The 21580-nt window shown below is 33.2% G+C and overlaps 1 protein-coding gene and 1 long non-coding RNA gene across 2 annotated transcripts; one reads left to right on the top strand and one right to left on the bottom strand.

Annotated features, from left to right (window-relative positions):
• The first annotated feature begins 1130 nt into the window (after nt 1-1130).
• Nucleotides 1131-5889, top strand: LOC126720698 (uncharacterized). Its single transcript, XR_007653610.1, has 2 exons — nt 1131-1443; nt 5731-5889. It is a non-coding gene; the product is annotated as an uncharacterized LOC126720698 (long non-coding RNA).
• LOC126720697 (caffeic acid 3-O-methyltransferase 1-like) lies at nt 2805-5726 on the bottom strand. Its single transcript, XM_050423449.1, has 4 exons — nt 5260-5726; nt 4303-4613; nt 3614-3678; nt 2805-3375 (listed from the first exon to the last, which is right to left on the bottom strand). Exons 1-4 carry the CDS (start codon nt 5685-5687, stop codon nt 3073-3075), a joined length of 1107 nt encoding a protein of 368 aa, XP_050279406.1. The 5' UTR covers nt 5688-5726; the 3' UTR covers nt 2805-3072.
• Nucleotides 5890-21580: the final 15691 nt, after the last annotated feature.

Genomic DNA, 21580 nt, shown 5'->3' with positions numbered 1-21580 from the left:
GTTCAACCGGAGTTAGCTGTAAAGGTTAATACTACGTTGCTACCACTTTACTTTAAAAAAAAAAAAAAAAATACCTTGTCTCTTTGGATTTGGATGCTAAACAATAAACATTGAACAAAGCAACTGAATGATCAAAGAAGTATAATATTGTTCCTAGCAACCGGACTCTCTAACCTCACCAGGTGATACTAGTAAGAGAAAGATTAGGAAGTATGTTGTTCTTCCTACAAAATTTGATCAAGTTTTGCTTCAAGTCCCAAATAATCACAAATCTTTTCAAGCAATGAATGAAGTGAGTCCACTTTTCTCTTTATTTTTACATTTGAAGATGAAAATTTTCAGCTGTGTGAAAATTTTCCACTTTTTTTTTTTTTTGTTCCTAGTTCTTTCGATACCCATGTGAATTTCTACGATGACTGTGAATATTATACTTCTTTGATCATTCAGTTGCTTTGTTCTATGTTTATTGTTTAGCATCCAGATCCAGAGAGATGAGGTTTTTTATTTTATTTTATTTTTTTTAAGTAAAGTGGTAGCAACGCAGTATTAACCTTTACAACTAACCCCGGTAGAACTTGCTGAGTTAAGTCAGTTGGATTTTAATTGACGTGGCATGCTTCAGACCTTAGATTTATTTCTAATAATCCTGTCCATAAAATGGACACTCTCCACTTCAAATAGAAATGAAGAGGATCCACATCTATTGAATTGAGTTTGTAAAAAATGTATCGCTAAAATAGATATCAACATTAGCCCTCCAAGCATACATGGTGATTGTGACATGCGTGTGAGTAGTTGATATTTTCAATTACTTGTAAATGTGGCGGTTTGACTTTTGAGCATTAGTTTACCCCAATGCACCATTTTTGTTGAGAATATGCGGTTGAAGGAGCCTTTTTGTAGAAATGCCGTAGTCGTAGGACCCACTTGTAGAAAATTACAAGCCAAAGAATCCCGTGTGTAGGATTAGGAAAATTCTAGTGACACAACTATTTGCACAACAAGTCCACATGGCGAGTTGTAGTTGGTGGAGGGGTGACCCACCATCACCCCTCCACCAACCACAACTCGCCACGTGGGCGAGTTGTGCAAATAGTTGTGTCACCAAAACTACTCGTAGAATTATCGTGGTTGCGGAAATGAGTACTTGATGATGATAGGTCATTGGTCCCACCAAAGCACATTGTTTGACCAATATTGGTCTTCAACATATAGCATTGTAACTTCTTTCTTCACCCAGGACCAGCTCTATCCAAAATCTCAAGCACACCAAGCCCTATTGCTGCTTTCAATACCATGGCCAACACTGATGCAGTTGCTGATTGCATAGCATACTGGAAAAGACTGTCCTCTTCATTGGTGGATGCACCTATCTGGCTTTCCTTGGAGCTCGTGATGTGGTTTTGGTGTTAAATAGAAGACTTCAGAAAATTGATAAACCAGGTTGAGTATGCTTGGTGGCTGCAGGATCTTGTTTAATAAAACCAGACCACTGTAACTTTGTTAATTGATAATTATAAGATTGATGAATCTTGGCGTTCAAAAATTCACAGCTCTGACATCTTCAGCTGCCTTAGGGCGGCTTGACTTGCATTATTTTTAATTTAACCTGCAAAATTCATTAAATTATGTGGTGATAAGGCTGACTTGGTGGCAAAAGGGAAAAAGAAAATCACAATTACTGGAATAACATATTAAAAGCTTAGAGACACAAGTTTTGCCAATTGTTAATATGCCTTGATACAATTAGTGCATAATAAAAATGAGGTCATTTACAGTCTTATAAGAAAACAATGCTAAAATAATCTCGCTCCAAATCACAACTTGTTATCTTAGAAAGGGGTGAGAAAAGGTTGCGTCTAAGCTTTACTCCTGATATATTGGTTATTAGTTTAGTTCAGCTTTTAGCTAATGTTTGGATGAGAAAGAGAACCACAAATTCCTCTATATATATATATATATATCATTTGTACGCTACTTGCTTTAGGGAGCATTTTACTGATGTCTATTGATGAAATTAATACTCTGTTTGTTTTGATATAAAATATTTTCAAATATAAAATATTTTACACTAGAAACATTTTATGGAAAATATTTTCCTTTTACAGTGTCTGGGTTTGTACTTGAAAATTCATTAGCAAGTGTAAAATGAAAAAAAAAAAAAAAAAAAAAAAAAAAAAAAAAAAAAAAAAAAAAAACCGAACTCAAAATTCTCATCATCCTAAGTTGAAATTAACAAATTTCAATAAGAAACACAGCCATGAATCAAACCACCCAAACTCATATTAGCTATAAAAAAAATATATATATACAGATTTGCAACCCAAAAAAAAAAAAAATCAGATCTGCAAAAAGCCAAAAAACATAGATTTGCATACCACCAAAAAAAAAAAAAAAAAAAAAAAAACCCAAATTTGCATGACACAGGTGGAGATCTACAAAATTTTTGTATGATAGGGCCTAGCAGTAGAGATTTGTACAAAACATACCGATCTACAGGGCTTAGGAAAAAAAAAAAAAAAACCAGATCAACAAACAACACAAATTGCAATTTCGGTGCTTGACTTGCAGTGGAGAGATGCCATCTCTGGTGTTGAAGATTGTGTTGCTGGTGGGTGCTTTCCTTGTGGGAGAGAGTTAGGAGTGGCTGGTCTGTCAATGTGATTCCATGCGTGAGAGATTGTAAAATGTAAAATGTTTTACCAAAATTTCAGGCGTAAAATATTTTACTTCTTTTCGCCTTAATTTTACAGTTTAACCGGAAAATATTTTACAGTTGACCAAATTTTACAACAAAACAAACATGGTAAAATATGTAAAATATTTTATTTCGAAACAAACGGAGCGTAAATAACGTGTCATGACTAAATGTTACATATTATTGTAGAACTCCAGAAATGAAAATTATAAGTCCAACATGCCACTTTAATACCCTAAAATCCTGTTGCTTTTGCCTCTAACAAGAGAGTCAGCAGAGGTTCTATGCATTTTTATCATTCATACAGTACATGTTTTAGGGAACATTTTATTGATGTCTACTGATATAATTGTAGAACATGTGATGACTAAATATTACATATTTTTGTAGAACTCCACAACTGAAAAAGTATAAGCACAACATGCCACTTGAATACCCGAAAATCCTGCTTCTTTTGCCAAACATTCTAATTCTCTCTCTGTCTTCTCCTTTCCCTCTGGGTTTGAATTCATCAGGAACAAATATAACTGAAGCAAACTTTTATCCTCACCAGTAGTTGCAGGGGCTTCTGGAACCACCATATCTACTATTATCACTTTTCCCTGGTCTGGTAGTGCTTCATAGCAATTTTTTAGTACCTTCAAGCATTTTTTCTCGTCGTAATGATGAAGTATCCACTCTCATACAAATCACAATGTCAGTTAAAAACTGTCCAGAATGTACAACCAATGAATCACTAATCTATGTTTGTTGTTCTCTGTAGTATCATGGGAATACCAAAGACCAACTCTTAGAACTTGGTTTATAGCTATACATCATTAATCAGTACTTATGGGGGAAATACAATCTTCATTAACCGGTGTGTTAGAGAAGGATATAGATAATATTTGTTGGGTTCAATTGTAATGAACCTACCTTCATAAAAATGGCATCTCCTTTTGGAATACTCACGAGCATGTCTCCAGCAATGTGCTCAATACCTGCAAAAACAACCTCGTAAGAATTTACACAGCAAAAAAATATGAAAGTATATTAATTTGAGAGCAAGATTCATCAAATGCCACGCGTACTAGTGACTTCCCTTTGTTACAATTGAGTGTCCCACTTCAAATTCATTTTATTTTTTCATGTTAACTAAAGGTTGAGCCTAACATGACTAACCCCTTAGTATTAAAATGGAACAAGTCTTGTCTTGGGCTAGCCCTAACATGAAGTAGGAGCATCTGCAGGTCACTCATTGAATAGATCTTGAACACCATGAAATCAATACTAATCCACTTTAGGTTTGGTTTGAATCAATGCATGACACAAGATGGTTTTTAAGCCTTTATAATACTAAACATGTACAATTTCCCATCAAATTTTGATCTAAAGAATAGCATTTTCCTTTTAAGAAAGGAAATGGTTATTTAACCAAACCCAAAAATTGAAATTCTAATCCAGTTTAGGTTTGGTTTGAACCAAAGCATGACACAAGATGGTTCTTAAGCCTTTATAATACAAAACATGCACAATTTCCCATCAAATTTTGATCTAAAGAATGGCATTTTCCTATTAAGGAAGGAAATGGTTATTTGATGAAACCCAAATACTGAAATTCATACCAGGATAGGAGGGAGACTTTTCTATAACAGAGGCCAAGTCAAAGTTAACACCCTTAATGGTAGGGTACTTGGAGATGATCATGTTAAGGAGAGTGCCATCACCACCTCCTACATCCACCAGCAATTTCAGACCTTCAAAACCCTTGTATTTCTCAAGAATCTTCTTCATAACTAATGGGTTCAAATCTTTCATTGAGCCTATGAAAATTTCACGGAATTTGTCATCCTTCCGAGCGTACTCAGTTGCTTCCATGCCATAAGCCCTGGAAAATGGAATTCCTCCTTCCAAAATTGCATCTTTTAAATGGTACCTGTTGTGATACTTAACATTAAATTTTTTACAGAGGGGGAAAAGGAAGAAGAAGATAGTAGGATGATGATAAAAAAGAAAGTTCTAGCTTTTTGTTAAGCACCTGTTGTGATACCTATCATTAAAATTTCTAAAATTCAGACTTCTATTTCAATTCTCAAATTAGTTCATAATGTTTAATTTTTATCAATTTAGTTTCCCACTTGGTGAAAATGAATCAATTTGGTCTTTCTGTCCAAATTTGTTAACAAACAACTCTGTTTAAACATTATTTTCAATTAATTTTTAAATGTCAACTTTTATGAGATGCTCCATAAAAATTATAATAGGTCTTGTTGTTTGATGAGTATTATATGTGTGTGTGTGTATGATTTCATTTACTAGCTGATTTGGACCAAAACGACTAGATTCACTTTGATAAAATGATGGACTAAATTGACGAAGTGTGTGTGTGGGTATGATTTCATTTACTAGCTGATTTGGACCAAAACGACTAGATTCACTTTGATAAAATGATGGACTAAATTGACAAAAATAATTTCTTAAAGACTAACTTGATTACTGAACTAAAAGTCAACGAACTAAATAGAAAATGTTACTGATGATGATATTAAGGGAAGTTTTAGCATTTTGTTAGCTAGTAATACCAGATATTCATCGTGACTTTGTCCTGGAACAAATCTAAGAAGGGTGCGAGTGTTCCTCCAAATCCATCCTTGTTTTTGATGAAGTATTTGGAAACAGGTGCCAAACCATAGAGCCTGGAAACTTGGCCATCATGCTGATGGGTGGCTATAGAGCAAGTGAGTATAGAGTGGCTAGCAAGAAGCATGAGCATACAATCAAGAAGCAAAGACTTGTCTTGATTGCTGTGAGTGGGGAGCTGGGATGCTATTTGGGAAGTAGAAAGAAGTGCTCCAGGGCCAGCTCTATCCAAAATCTCAAGCACATCAAGCTCTATTGCTGCTTTCAATACCATGGGCAACACTGATGCAGTTGCTAGTTGCATAGCATACTGGGAAAGACTGTCCTCTTCATTGATGGATGCACCAATCTGGCTTTCCTTGGAGCTCATGATGTGGTTTTGGTGTCAAATAGTCAGAAAATTGATAAACCAGGTTGAGTATGCTTGGTGGCTGTAGGATCTTGTTTTATAAAACCAGACCACTGTAACTTTGTTAATTGATATGAGACTGAACCTTGGCGTCCAAAAAATCACAGCTCTGACATCTTCAGCTGCCTTTGGGCGGCTTGACTTAATTGATATGAGACTAAACCTTGGCGTTCAAAAAATCACAGCTCAGACATCTTCAGCTGCCTTTGGGCGGTTTGGGTTCACTTAAGCTGCGTTGCGTTTTTTTTTTTTTTTTTTTTTTTTTTACGCGTTTTGGAGTAATGCGGTTACTGTTTATTGAACAGTAACGGCAAAGGTTGACTTTTCACGATGAAGTATATACGTGTACTGTTTATGGACCCACAAATTACACTTTTTAATAACTTTTTCATTAAAAATGGATCCCACGGTACTATTCACACATTAAAAAATTATTTTAATGCAGTGTTTTCAGTTTTCAGTTTTCAGTTTTCAATTTCAATAAAATAAGTTCTATCCAAACAGACTCTAAGGCACTGCGTTTTAAGTTTCTGCGTTTTCCTTTTTTTTTTTTTTTTTTTTCACACCTTTTCCCCCAATAAGTGGTACTGTTTATGTACGGTACATGAACAGTAGCCACAACTTTTGACCGGTCTTTCGTGAATAGTGCATTTGTGCACTGTTTACAGACTTACAAATTTCATTTTTTATTAATTTTTTCATTAAAAATAGGCCCCACAATACTATTCACACACTTAAAAATTATTTTTCTATAGTGTTTTCAGTTTTCAATTTCAGTAAAATAAATTCTATCCAAACAGACATTTAGGCACAGTTTGGATCCACATTTGCTGCGTTTTAAGTTTCTACATTTTCCTTTTTTTTTTTTTTTTTCACGCCTTTTCTCCGACAAGAGGTACTGTTCATGTACGGTACATGAACAGTAACCATAACTTTTGACCGTCTTCCGTGAACAATGCACAGATGCACTGTTCACGGACCCACAAATTTCATTTTTTATCAATTTTTTCATTAAAAATGGGTCCCACAGCACTATTTACACATTTAAAAATTATTTTGCTACAGTGTTTTCAGTTTAAGCAAAATAAGTTCTATCCAAATAGACCCTAAACCTTGGAGTTCAAAAAATCACAGCTCAGACATCTTCAGCTGCCTTTGGGCGGCTTGACTTGCATTATTTTTTAATTTAATCTGCAAAATTCATTAAAATATGTGGTGATAAGGCTGACTGGATGGCAAATAGAAAAAGAAAATCACAAGTACTGTAATAACATATCAAAAGCTTAGGGATACAAGGCTAGGTAGCTTCAGGATCTTGTTTAATAAAACGAGACACTGTAACTTTGTTAATAGATAACCATGAAATCAGAACTTGGTGTCCAAGTTCTTTTTTAATCTTCAAAATCAGATTAAAATATGTGCTGACAAGGCTTATTGAATGGCAAATCGAAAAAGAAATCACAATCAATTGAATAACATATCAAAAAGTCCAAGGATACAAAGTTTTTCACAGTTGTTAATTTGACTTTTTGGTGCATAATAAAATGACGTCATTGATAACCTTATGAGAAATTAATGTTAGACTAATCTTGCTCCAATCACAATTCACTATCTTAATAAGGTGTGAAAACAGGTTATGTTTAAGATCAACCTTTTAAAACTGAACAAACAAATAGACGAAAGATAGAAGGAATTTTATTCGTTTTTTAGAGCCATTACAGCATTATCTAAAGATCAAAAGATTAGACCAATGACATGAAAAATTACCACATATTTTAAAATTTTGAAACTAATAAGAAATTATAAATTTAATTAAGTAATTAAATCACCATTCTAACAAGGACAAGCATGTTCTAGGAATTGTACATTATAGGTTAAGCACTAGATGTTTTAAACATGTCTAAACAACATTCAGTTGCAAGTCCTCTGATCCAGAATTTCTCATAGTATTCTGCATATGTAAAATTTCTATAGACTGCAGGGTGACAATCGTCGATTAGATCCTCCTATTCGAGCATCATTTTATGGGGGTGACAATCGTCGATTAGATCCTCCTATTCGAGCATCATTTTATGGACAGTAGAATGTTGGGATCGATATTCACTCCTTGCTATAGTTCACAACAGCTTGATGAAGCACACTCTTGTATTGATCATTGCTAAGTACCAATCCCAAAAAAAAAAAAAAAAAAAACTTGTTTATGTTATAAGCAATTATAAGAAACCTCAATTATAACTTGATTAATTTAATCCTTTTAGGGTATGACGCATATTAGTTTATCTTGTTTATTGTATAAAAATATCCCTCGAAAAAATTGTTACTTTAAAAAATTATATATTCCTTTTTCAAGATGAAAATACAGTCAACCAAACAGTTAATAAAATAATAACAGTTTTAGAAAAATAGCTAAGGGTGTAATGGTAGAGACCAAATTGATTGCCACCAAATTGAAGAATATTGTATACATTTTATTGTTATATTTGTTCAATTTTAATTTCATATGTCAGAAAAGTGAAAAAATAAAACAAAATAACTTCTAGGCTTGCTTTCTAATTATGTTGTGGACATATCATTTCTTATTTAACTATGGTTAGTTTTCAAAAAAATCTCAATAGATAATTAGATTACACATATATTACTCCATTAAAGTTTTTTTAACAAATTACTTCTTTCTTTTTGTTCAAAATACTTGAATAGCCTTTGGAAGGGGAATAGTTAGGGGAAAAAAAAAGGCAAATGACAAATTAAGAATTAGTGGTCATAAATATTAATAATAAAAATCTGAACTTAAATACCATACTAACTAAATGCATTTATTTCGTTCAAGATTTTAATTATATGCCATGTGTCTAATATTATGACAAACAAATTGAGATGTAAAAATAATATTTTAACATGTGGTATTGTTAAAATGATAAAATTTAATAAATTCCATGCATAGCATGACTTACATGCTAGTTTTATTTATTCCTAAATAAATTTGGGTGTCATTTTGATATATTGGAGAAGTTAGGTTGGGCTTGGGCTGAATGGGTTTATAGGCCTTTGGACTTTAGCTCGGGGGTTAACTTGGGTTTAGGCTTAAGTCAAAGTGGGCTTAGACTGAGTTGTTTAAAGGAGTTTGGTTGGGCCGTGAGTTTTAAGAGAAAATGGGTTTGGTTTAGGAAAAAAATTCCTAAAGTTGGGTAGGGGGAGGACAGCTCTGTATATGTTTTGAGTAATTCTTTTTTTTTGTTTTTTGAGAAAATATTTTGAATAATTCTAGTATCACATAATAAGCCATAAATTTTTGCCACAATTATCCTATATAACAAACTGTAAAGTCTATAATTGGTTATCTATTATTATCACATAGGCCTATCATTTTTTTTTTCACCACTTACAATCTACCATGTGAACAATTGTAAAAAAAATTGTAACATTTTATATAGTCCTAGAATTTTTTATATTTTTTTGGGTCCAGTTAAGAGGTGTCTTTAGGGCATTTTTTAATGGACAATTTTTAAAAAATTTTGATATCACTTTTATGAGAAATATAAAAAACTGTCTAATTTTTTTTTTTTCTTTTCCCATAAAAATTTTCTAAAAAATATTTCCCACTCACACACATGTAGAGAAAGAGAGAGAGATTATTATTATTATTATTATTAATCAAAATCAAGTCCTATAGGGTAGTTTGTCTACCCTTAATGAAAGTTAATTATTATACGGATGATGTGCAAATATGGTGTTCTTCTGTTTTCTTTTCTTTTTTTTTAGACATGATAGTTTTTAATTTATGACATCCATCTTATGATGATTTTTTTTATCATCAGGCAATTGGTTCATGTTGTAGAGAGAGTTTAAATCCTAGATCTCTTATTCAACCATAATAGACTTTATGATGATTTTTGGTGGAGATCGATGGTGTTCTTTGATCATTGTAAGTGTTAAATATTTATATTATTTGCTAAAATATCATTTCAAATTCTTTAACATTTTTATTCTTTACAAATCTAAAATCAAATTTGTCATTCCTGAAGATCATGATACTTGTTTTCAGGTTACCCAAAGTAGTTATTTCTCATTAGAAATATGCCCCCAACCCGAGTTTTACATCAATACACTATCCATAATTATTGATATTTTATAATTTTTCATGCATATGTATATATGTGCGTGTGTGTAGTCCACTATATAATAATTGGTCATATCATTTGGCTAACACACAAATCAATTTTGGGCGCAAAATCATATTTATGAATTAACCATTCTACTCATAATACTAAAAACAAACACCAAGAAATGAAAATTAAAAGCAATATGATTGACAAAAGCAATGAAAGGAAATATTAAAATACTCTACTATAAACTGATATTCTTTCTATTTGTCGAGAACTCAAATTTCATGGCCTCTCTTGGTGTGGACATTTCTTATTTTTTCTTCAAAACATGTTTGGATGAGAATGTACTAAAAACCTAAAATATTGCTTTACCAGTCACAATGAACTTATAGCAATTAGCCTTTCATTCCCCAAAAAAAAATATTATTAAAATCTCAATAAGCATGATAGACAGTGAGTCCAAAAAAGAAGAAGCAGCATGATAGACTCATAGACTTTAGAATTTAGAGAAACGCACATTCATGAAGAGCCAAGAGGGCAGCAACGACAACTGAAAAAGAGCCAAACGAACAGCAATGCTTTTAGTTTTAGTAGCCATGAATATTATCTCTGAGAAAAATGAGTGAGTTTGTATTTTATCTCTGAGAAAAATAGTAAAATACATCTTCTTCATAAGGCAAATTAGCTACTACGTCGGTTAGACAACCCTGTTCTTTCACATGAATAGTATATCTTACTCATAAATTTCCCATATATGACTCACTACTTTTTCAGATTCTTTTTTATTTTTTGACTAATTTTAAGATCCTATGTAATAGATGTGTGAGATGTTTCATCCGTATCATTTTTTGTGTTCCACTTTATGTTTCATCAATTACAACTTGTCATGTGTTTATTTTTTTCCATTTTAAAATTTGACTATTTTATAAAGAGAGTTAAACAAATACATGACAAGTTATAATTGGTAGAACATAAAGTGAAACAAAAAATGTGGAATAGAGGATTTGTATTTGTTTCACACATATGATTCATTTTTTTTTTTTGGAAAGAGAGTTTCAACTTATGGCGTCTGTTCCTGATGATAACTCTTTATTATCAGACCAAGACACCAATCAGTTTTTGGTGTAGACGGAGATTGAATCTCAGGTTTCTTATATAACCATCAAAGACTTTACTAGTTGAGATAACTGGAACCTACCATATATGACTCACTTGAAGTACGAGAAGGCATTCATTTGCACTCAAATTATGAATTCTATAACAAGTTATTGGGTGGAGTAACTTTGCTTAGATTTATATTAGGTATAACTTGAATTCAACCCATATATATGTGTGTGTGTGTGTGTGCGCGCGCGCGCGAACGATTATGAATGATGATCACAATAATGTACTTCAATTTTAAATTTAGCAACATAAAGTTAGGTGCTAAATGATTACCATAAGGGTTTTTTTTTTTAATATTAAAAATAAAATCAATATTGCTAAATGATTACCCTAAGGGTTTGTGTGATTTTGAAAAGGTGGGTGGCATTTTGATAAATAGGAAAAGTTAGGATGGGCTTGGGCTGAATGGGTTTATAGGCCTTTGGACTTTAGCTTGGGGGTTTACTTGGGTTTAGGCTTAAGTCAAAGTGGGCTTGGGCTGAGTGGTTTAAACTTTAAAGGGGTTGGGTTGGGCCATGTGATTTAAGGGAAAATTGGTTTGGTTGAGGAAAAAATCCCTAAAGGTCTAATTGGAGGAGTGAAAAAATGGGTTGATAAAAAATGGAGAGTGGATAGAAAAGATTTAGTTTTCTCCCATTTGTGTTTAGTTGGGAGAATGGAAAAGTGAAGAAATTGAAAACTTATTTGTTTGGTTGATAAGAAAAATGAGAGAATGGAAAAGTGAAGTTGGTATAAATTTACAATTATGACCCCATTAAATAAAACAAAAAAGTAACACATTTTTAAATAAAAAATTTGTATATGTGCAAGTGGTTGGGAAAAAAAAAAGCATTGGGCGTGGACAAAACCCATGTGCACAGTGCACATGGGCATTTTCATCAATTTTTTTTTTCCACTCTAGTTTTCTCCCCATTTTAAGGAAAAAACATTTTGGTGAGCTCAAGAGAAAACATCTGGGCCCTACCATCTCTTTTCCCTTTCCCCTCCCAACCAAACACCCTCCAAAAAATTTTCCCTCCTCATTTTTTTTGGGGGGGGGGGGGGGGAGGGGAGGAGAACAGCTTTTGCTACAACTATTCTATTTGACAAACTGTAATTGGTTGTTTGTTACTATCACATGGACCTATCATTTTTTCTTCACCACTTACAATCTACCATGTGGACAATTATAGCAAAACTTGTAACATTTTATGTAGTCCTGAAATTTTTTATATTTTTTTGAATCCGGTCAACGGGTGCCTTTAGGTATTTATTAAAGGACAATTTTAAAAAAGTTTTGATACTACTTTTATGAGAAATATAAAAAATTGTTTAAATTTTTTTTTCCTCTTTCTTTTCTCATAAAAATTTTCTGTGAAATTTCAAATACACGCGCAGAGAGAGAATTAATATTTTTCTATTATTATCTATATATATATATAAAACCGAAACTTTTGAAGCTCTCACAATTTTCCACGTCAGCACAATATTTAAATAAAATTATAATTTTATTTAAATAAAATTATTTTTGTTTAGTCTAAACTTAACCAAAAGTAAAACTATATCTCTCTAACAAGTCCAACTTAAACTCAAATTCATCATTATCATTTTTTTTAACTATATAATGCATATTTGTTTTGTACAGCACCAACACAAACATAAAGCCTTTTAGGTTTTCTTTCTTTCACACAAAGTCACAAAAACCTCACTGTACGACACAAAGCCACCAACACATGTATTAAAACTCATTAGTATCTCTGCCTCTCTCTCCTAGGTGAAGGTTGTTTTTCCACTCTCCCTTTTTTTTTTTCTTCTCTTGGTGTTTAAAATTTAGAAATTATTTGTTTAATATTTCTTGGAATTTTTTATGTATAGATTGCTTTGATTGCCCCCTTCACTGAATTTGCTTCCCTTACTCTCTCCTCGCATCCTCCTTTTGTAAGTTTATCAAATTTTTTAATGAATTGTTGGTTTAATTTTTTTTTTTTTTAATTTAGGTTTTGAACGATAAAATAGGCTTTGCAAAGTCTTACTACTTACTGTCCATAGCCAGCAAGAGTTACAGTACATGAGCCATGGGTGCGCGTGGGGATGTGCCCAAGGATGTTCTTCTTTTCTACTATCTTTACGAAGTTATAACATTGCGGTATTCAAGTAGAGCAGTTAGTTTCAACAAATCTCTTTTTTAGTTTTTATATTATTCATAGGTTTTTAGACATCTATATTAATTGAGATTTATTTGATTTTAGGCCTTATTCTTTTGTGGACTAATTGATCATGGATTGTTCATTTTATTTAAATAAAATTATTTTTGTTTAGTTCAAATTTAATAATAAGTGAAACGTTATCTCTTTAACAAGTCCAACTTAAACTTAAACGTTGATAATTTATCTCCAAATTTGCGAGGTTAATCATGAACACTATAAAAGCAAAGCAGATCCCAATATTTTTTTTTTTTAAGCCGAGTAGAGGTATGATCTATTCTTATGTTATTTTCTTCTCTACTTTGTTTTTTTTTTTTTTTTTTTAAATTATTTTATGGTTTTTCATGTATTTTTTAAAAAGTAATTTTCATACATGAACCACCAAACTCTCTTTAGTCACTTTTTACAAGATAAAAAAGCTTGCAATAATTGAAATTATTCTTTTGAATGTAACTCATCTTTCTCTTATATTTGTCTATTGTTTAGTTATATATATTTTGTTTTGTTTCAATAATTTCTAAGCAGTGATTCTTTAATATTTTTTGATCTTTCAGAAGTTTTAATATCTGAATTTTTGATTTATTTTTTTGCAGTATCTGAAACTGTCTGACAAATTTTTTGTATGCTATTGCACGTTCAAACAATAGCTTCTTCATCAAATTGTAACACAAATTAAAGTCATACAAAAGCAAATCATGCAATGGTGTAATTATTTTTGTTTAGTTCAAATTTAATAATAAGTGAAACGTTATCTCTTTAACAAGTCCAACTTAAACTTAAACGTTGATAATTTATCTCCAAATTTACGAGGTTAATCATGAACACTATAAAAGCAAAGCAGACCCCAATATTTTTTTTTTTAAGCCGAGTAGAGGTATGATCTATTCTTATGTTATTTTCTTCTCTACTTTGTTTTTTTTTTTTTTTTTAAATTATTTTATGGTTTTTCATGTATTTTTTAAAAAGTAATTTTCATACATGAACCACCAAACTCTGTTTAGCCACTTTTTACAAGATAAAAAAGCTTGCAATAATTGAAATTATTCTTTTGAATGTAACTCATCTTTCTCTTATGTTTGTCTATTGTTTAGTTATATATATTTTGTTTTGTTTCAATAATTTCTAAGCAGTGATTCTTTAATATTTTTTTATCTTTCAGAAGTTTTAATATCTGAATTTTTTATTTTTTTTTTGCAGTATCTGAAACTGTCTGACAAATTTTTTGTATGCTATTGCACGTTCAAACAATAGCTTCTTCATCAAATTGTAACACAAATTAAAGTCATACAAAAGCAAATCATGCAATGGTGTAGTTTCTTATAATTTTTATAAAATTTAGTCTACCTCACAAATAGGTAATTCCCGTGCATAGCACGGGTTAGCGACTAGTTATTAATAAAAATCAAGTCCTATAGGGTAGTTTTTTTTTTTTTTTTTGGGAGAATCTATAGGGTAGTTTGTTTACCCTTAGGAATGAAAGTTAATTATTACAGGGATGACGACACACACAACTGACAAAAGTTTTTCCACTAGGGCAAAATCCATGAGAATTACGGTCACTTCCATATATGGTCTGACAAAATTTATTACAAGGAATTTCATTGCATACTGGCATTAATGGAGAGTCGCAACTGCATCTGGTTCAGTATTTACTTGAAACTTATTGCCTGCACCATCAACACATATATACTATTAATAATTTCTAAATCTAAGAATTCTAATATATAAATTTTCATATAATTAATCCTTTTTTTTTTTTAATTTCGACATACAAAAATTCTATATAACACCAGTATAAATTTACAAATTTTTTTTCTTAAGCTTTTTTTTAATATAAATTTATTACTCACTAAGGCCAATTACTAAATAATTGAAATATTGCAATATTTGCTAGAAGTATTCAAGAGAATAATCTAGAAATGTGCTAGAAATCAAAAATCACTTCATTGTTTCACGTTTCTTCTCTTTTTATTCTTTATTTTTTAAACAGTATATAGACTATGCACAAATAAGGTGTTCTTCTGTTTTTTTTTTTTTTTTTTTTAGACACGATATTTTTTAATTTATGACATCCATTCTATATATGATAATTTCTTTTTTATCATCAGGCAATTGGTTTTTATTGTAAGCAGAGTTCGAACTCTAGATCTCTTATTTGACCACAAGAGACTTTATGTTAATTTTTAGTCGAAATTGATGGTCTTCTTTGATCATTGTAAGTGTTAAATATTTATTTTATTTGCTAAAATATTATTTCAAATTCTTTAACATTTTTTATTCTTTACAAATCTAAAATCAAATTTGTCATTCTTGAAAATCATGATACTTGTTTTTAAGTTACCCAAAGTAGTCATTTCTCATCAGAAATATGCCCCCATCCCGAGTTTTACATCAATACAGCTATCGATAATTATTGATATATTATCATTTTTCATGCATATGTATGTGTGTGTGGTCCACTCTATAATAATTGCTCATATTATTTGGCTAAGACACAAATCATTTTTGGGTGTTAAATCATATTTATTCTATTCAAAATACTAAAAAACAAACACCAAGAAATGAAAATTAAAAGCAATATGATTGACAAAAGCAATGAAAGGAAATATTAAAATTACTGTAAACTGATATTTTTTCTATTTGTCGAGACCTCAAATTTCATGGCCTCTTGGTGTGGACATTTCTTTTTCTTTTTTCTTCAAAACATGTTTGGATGAGAATGTACTAAAAACCTAAAATATTGCTTACCAGTCACAAGGAACTTATAGCAATTAGCCTTTCATTCCCAAAATTTTTTTAATAAAATCTCATTAAGCATGATAGACATTGAGTCCAAAAAAGAAGAAGCAGCATGATAGACTCATAGACTATAGAATTTAGAGAAACGCACATTCATGAAGAGCCAAGAGGGCAGCAACGACAACTGAAAAAAGAGCCAAACGAACAGCAATGCTTTTAGTTTGAGTAGCCATGAATATTATCTCTGAGAAAGATGAGTGCGTTTGTATTGTAGGGATAGAATCAAGGTGACAGTTTATATAACATTTCAACAGTAAAATACATCTTCTTTATATGGCAAATTATCTACTTTAGACATGCCTGTTCTTTCACGTGAATAGTGTATCTTACACAAATTTCACATATATGACTCACTTTTTTTTTTTCAGATTCCTTTTTATTTTTTGACTGTTTTTAAGATTTTATGTAATAAATGTGTGACTATTTTATAAGAAAAGTAAAACAAATACATGGCAATTTGTGATAAGTAGAACATAATGTAAAAAAAAAAAAGTGGTACAAAAGATTTGTATTCGTTTTACATATATGATTCACTTGAAGTGTGAGAAGGTATTCATTTGAACTCAAATTATATGCATTTCTTCTTCTTGTATATAAGTGTTAAGCGTGTGTGTGATGTGAGCTTGTAACCAAGTGAGGCATTAAAATAATTAAACCTAAAGTGGAACCAGCTACGTGGAAGTCGCTGTTGGTCCATACCTCATGAGGTTCTCAGCTTGCCCCTGGCCTTGGGAAGAAATGGCACACCCATCATCCACCACGGGTGGGTAGCTCTTCATTTTAAAAATAATATTAATAAATAAATTATATATATGTGTGTACGAAGTACGAACTATTATAGATGATGGTCACATTAACGTACTTCTATTTTAAATTTAGTAACATAATTTCAGGTACCAAATGATTATCATAAGGATTTTTTTATATTAAAAATAAAATCAATATATATATTTTTTTTGATAAACAATAAAATTAATAGTTGGCAGTGAAGGAATTTAAACTCTTCATGTCTCAATTGGAAATATCAAGGTATCAACAAGTTGAATTACAAAACTCAAATGGTATCATTATATGCATTAGACAGACGAAAATTAGAGTTTTGGTTTCTTTATACATATGTAGTTTGAAGTCACCCAATTTTGCTCCACCTTTTTTCCATTTTTTTTACTCTGCTAGCAGCCAGCTGGTGCATTGAAGCAAATTAAATTTTGCTTTACTAGTTCTATTTAGGCCGCAACTTCACATGGACTGCACATTGTATCACATTTTGCTAGCTTAGTCAAATCAACAAATATACTTGCAAAAGATATGGGGATGTTGGATATGTACTCAAAATCATCCATCCTACCATTCTTCAAGTGTAAGATAATAATTTATTGATTAAAAAAAAAAAGTGCTACACGTGTAATAACCAAGTCACATGAGTTGACTTGAAGATAAAAATCAAACTAAGCTCCATGTTCAAGAAGCTCAAAGGTAAAGTAAAGACCATTATAAGGGTGTGGCTTGGTAGTAGGAATCTTGTACCACTTCACATAACTTCTTGGCAAGAGTCGAGTAGTTCGAGCAGTGGCACTTTAATAAATGTGTTGCCCCCACAATGGTAGTCATATCAAGACACCAATGGTACACATGGTATTAAATTTACTGTTGGAGACATGTGATTATATCTGAGAGAAAAATTCCACTCTAGGAGATCAGATCATTATACACAAAACTATGGGAGGGTGGGTTAGGATTTCAAGACTTAAAGACGCTCAATTTGGCTCTACTAACTAAGCAGGGTTGGCATTTGCCTCAAGATGAGGATTTAGTACTGCTAAGTGTTTAACTAACAAAATATAACCCTCAGAGCATGTTCTTATGGGAAAGTCTCCTTCCTGCATGACCACTACTTAAACAAGGTATTTGGGACTAAAATATATTATTAAAAAGTTATATGACTTATTAAAAAGTTCATGCCACTAAAATAAGTATATGTGGATGATTTATTTAATTATCACATATGTAATAGGTTGAAGGAAAATTCTTCAAAATTGGTTTGAAAGTAAACTTTTTACTTAAATTATTTTATAATATACAAAATAAAATTTTGAAGAATACATTTTTAAATTTACTTTAAATCTCTCCTCGGTCTTCAAGAAGTAAGTTGGTTAAAATTACCCAAAAATAGAGATAATCAATTGGCTTACACCTTTCCCCCTCTTCAAACAAAAATAAAAGGACTTTTTAGTTAATAAATACCTAAACTCAAGTTCCATATCCACTGGTATCTAGAGATCCTTAATGTTACCAGAAATATTGGATTGGATGGCATAAAAGCTCTCACCACAATTCCTTCGCTTTCTCTTTGGATTTTTTTTTTTTTTAAATGAATTTTTTGAATCTGTCTTATTAATGATTTTTTTTACTACTAGAATTGAAAAATAGGACAAAGTTTGGCTACAACTCCACTCAATATTGGATGAAAATTTTGACAAATCCACAATTAGATTATATTTTCTTCTAAAATTTTGTATAAATAATAAGTTTATGGATTAAATAGTAAATAACATTTTGTGGGGGGTAAAAGACTAGGAGGTCCATGTCAATTTCCTCATTGGGCCAAGGGCCCAGTCCAAGGAAAAACTTCTCCTCGGCCATGGAAAGAACCCTCCTCGGCATGGATGTAGTAGCTGAGGACAAAGGGAGGGCAACCTGCCACTAGTAATGACACTCCAGATCATTCCACGAAACAGAAAAAGTACTAAAGTAGAAAAGGACAACGGAGAAAATGAAAATGTCAGAGGGAAAAGCTGCCATGATTTCATTCAGTGCCTTGTGCCTGACATAGCCATGCTTTTCTGCCTTTACAACCACTCCCAACAACTAGAGGGGAGGGTTGATGGGACAAGTACCTACCCTGGGAACCTCATTCAAGAGGAAGAAAACTACTATAAAAAGGGAGTGGAGGGAGACAGAAGAGGGGGCTGAGACCCCCCAACACACCAGAGGCACCAGAAAAAGCTCATCGAACCGTGCCGAGGACCAATCCTCTCTAGGAAACTCAGTCCATCTTAGCTTGATCGTGAAGAACACCGTGCTAACCGTTGTCCATACACTAAAGTCTAGCTCTTTGTCCATACCGGGCTTACTGGTCTAAGGTCCTATGCATCTTGGGCAGGGACTGAAAAATGTAACCCTACAATTGGCGTCATCTGTGGGAAGAGCTTGTGCGTTAGCGAATGCAACGGTTAATCACGGTGGGATCAAACTCCTATCAGCAAGAGTCCCTCAAGAAGACCATCTTGGCGGTGATATAAGCTACACGAAAGCCTCCCCATTATTTCCAAGAACACACCATCATTGTCGTGACTCAGCTTCCACTCAGGTCTACACTTCGAAGCGTTGATTACGCAGAAAGGATTGCTAAATGGAGCGCTGTTCTAGGGGCTTCTAACATCAGATGTGTGCCTTGTGCACTTGTCAAGGGGCTAATTCTCACAGGCCTAGTAGTCCGGTTCGCTGAAATCCCTTCAGAGAAAGAAGCCAAGGGCTGAACCAAAGTCTTTTGAAGTGGTTAAACAGAACCTTAGCTATATCGGGTCCCCAGACCTCCGGCTTTGAGGAAATTAACGCGCACTGACAACTTTTTAAATGACCGAGCGCTAAACAGAACCAAGGTCTTGCATGGTCCTCGGACTCAAACCTATGGGGAAACTAGTTACTCCAAGAGAATCTAAGTACTAGACAGAACCAAAGTCTTGCATGGTCCTTGGACTCAAACCTATGGGGAAACTAGCTACTCCAAGAATCTAAATACTAGACGGAACCAAGGTCTTGCATGGTCCTTGGACTCAAACCTATGGGAAAACTAGCTACTCTAAGAATCTAAATACTAGATAGAACCAAGGTCTTGTATGGTCCTCGGACTCAAACCTATGGGGAAACTAGCTACTCCAAGAAAGTCTAAGTACTAGACAAAACCAAGGTCTTGCATGGTCCTCGGACTCAAACCTATGGGGAAACTAGCTATTCCAAGAAGAATCTAAGTACTAGACAGAACTAAGATCTTGCATGGTCCTCGGACTCAAACCTATGGGGAAACTAGCTACTCCAAGAAGAATCTAAGTACTAGACAGAACTAAGGTCTTGCATGGTCCTCGGACTCAAACCTATGGGGAAACTAGCTACTCCAAGAAATTCTAAGTACTAGACAGAACTAAGGTCTTACATGGTCCTTGGACTCAAACCTATGGGGAAACTAGCTACTCCAAGAAGAATCTAAGTACTAGACAAAACCAAGGTCTTGCATGGTCCCCGAACTCAAACCTATGGGGAAACTAGCTACTCTAAGAATCTAAGTACTAGATAGAACCAAGGTCTTGCATGGTCCTTGGACTCAAACCTATGGGGAAACTATTTACTCCAAGAAATTCTAAGTACTAGACAGAACTAAGGTCTTACATGGTCCTCGGACTCAAACCTATGGGGAAACTAGCTACTCCAAGAAGAATCTAAGTACTAGACAAAACGAAGGTCTTGCATGGTCCTCGAACTCAAACCTATGGGGAAACTAGCTACTCTAAGAATCTAAGTACTAGACAGAACCAAGGTCTTGCATGGTCCTTGGACTCAAACCTATGGGGAAACTAGCTACTCCAAGAAAGTCTAAGTACTAGACAGAACTAAGGTCTTGCATGGTCCTTGGACTCAAACCTATGGGGAAACTAGCTACTCCTAGAAGAATCTATGTACTAGACAGAACCAAGGTCTTGCATGGTCCTCGGATTCAAACCTGTGGGGAAACTAGCTACTCTAAGAATCTAAGTACTAGATGGAACCAAGGTCTTGCATGGTCCTCGGACTCAAACCTAGGGGGAAACTAGCTACTTCGAGAAAAACCTAAGTCCTAGACAGAACGAAGGTCTTACGTGATCCTCGGACCTCAGGCTTTGTGAAAACTAACACGCGATGGTACCTTTCTAAGCGTTCAAGCTAAGTTCAGTCATGCCTCAGTCCTCAGACCAGACGCCTAAAGCAAGTTAAAGTTATAAATATCATCGGAAACGTGGAAAAGAACCCTAGTACCCGGCGATCCCCTCGGACAGTTTACTCTAGGTTATACGTCCTCGGGCGATCACCTTGTTCGCAGTACAGAACATGCGGTTGTTTTCCTGGTTAGTCTTATATAGTTAACTTACTTAAAGTCGGCGTTGTTGTGCCCATCAGTTTTGATAAGTTCAGAGTGACAACTCTTTACTATCAATGGCATCAGTTCTAAGTACTATTCGAAAGAAAAGATATCAGTACATCCATTCATAAAATAATTATTGCAGAAAAGAAAGGGTACGCAAAATGAAATAAAATCGTCTTTTTATTAGGTAAAGAAGAAGTACAAAGTACATAAAAGGGCTTAGACAAGCCTATATTAGAAGCTAACTATGAAAAAAAAAGGTACGCAGGAACGATAAATCCTCAATCTTGCTCCAGCAGCAATCGAGCAAGTATGGATGGCACCGGCGGTGGAAGAGAAGAAGAAGCGGAGACGCCTGGTCCACGATCTTGCTCCAGCAGCAATCAAGCAAGTATGGATGGCACCAGCGGTGGAAGAGAAGAAGAAGCA

Source organism: Quercus robur, chromosome 4, assembly GCF_932294415.1.
Source record: "Quercus robur chromosome 4, dhQueRobu3.1, whole genome shotgun sequence".
In the NCBI taxonomy this organism is placed as follows: Eukaryota; Viridiplantae; Streptophyta; class Magnoliopsida; order Fagales; family Fagaceae; genus Quercus; species Quercus robur.
Note: the sequence above shows the minus strand (reverse complement) of the source record. Positions and strands in the feature narration are given on the sequence as shown.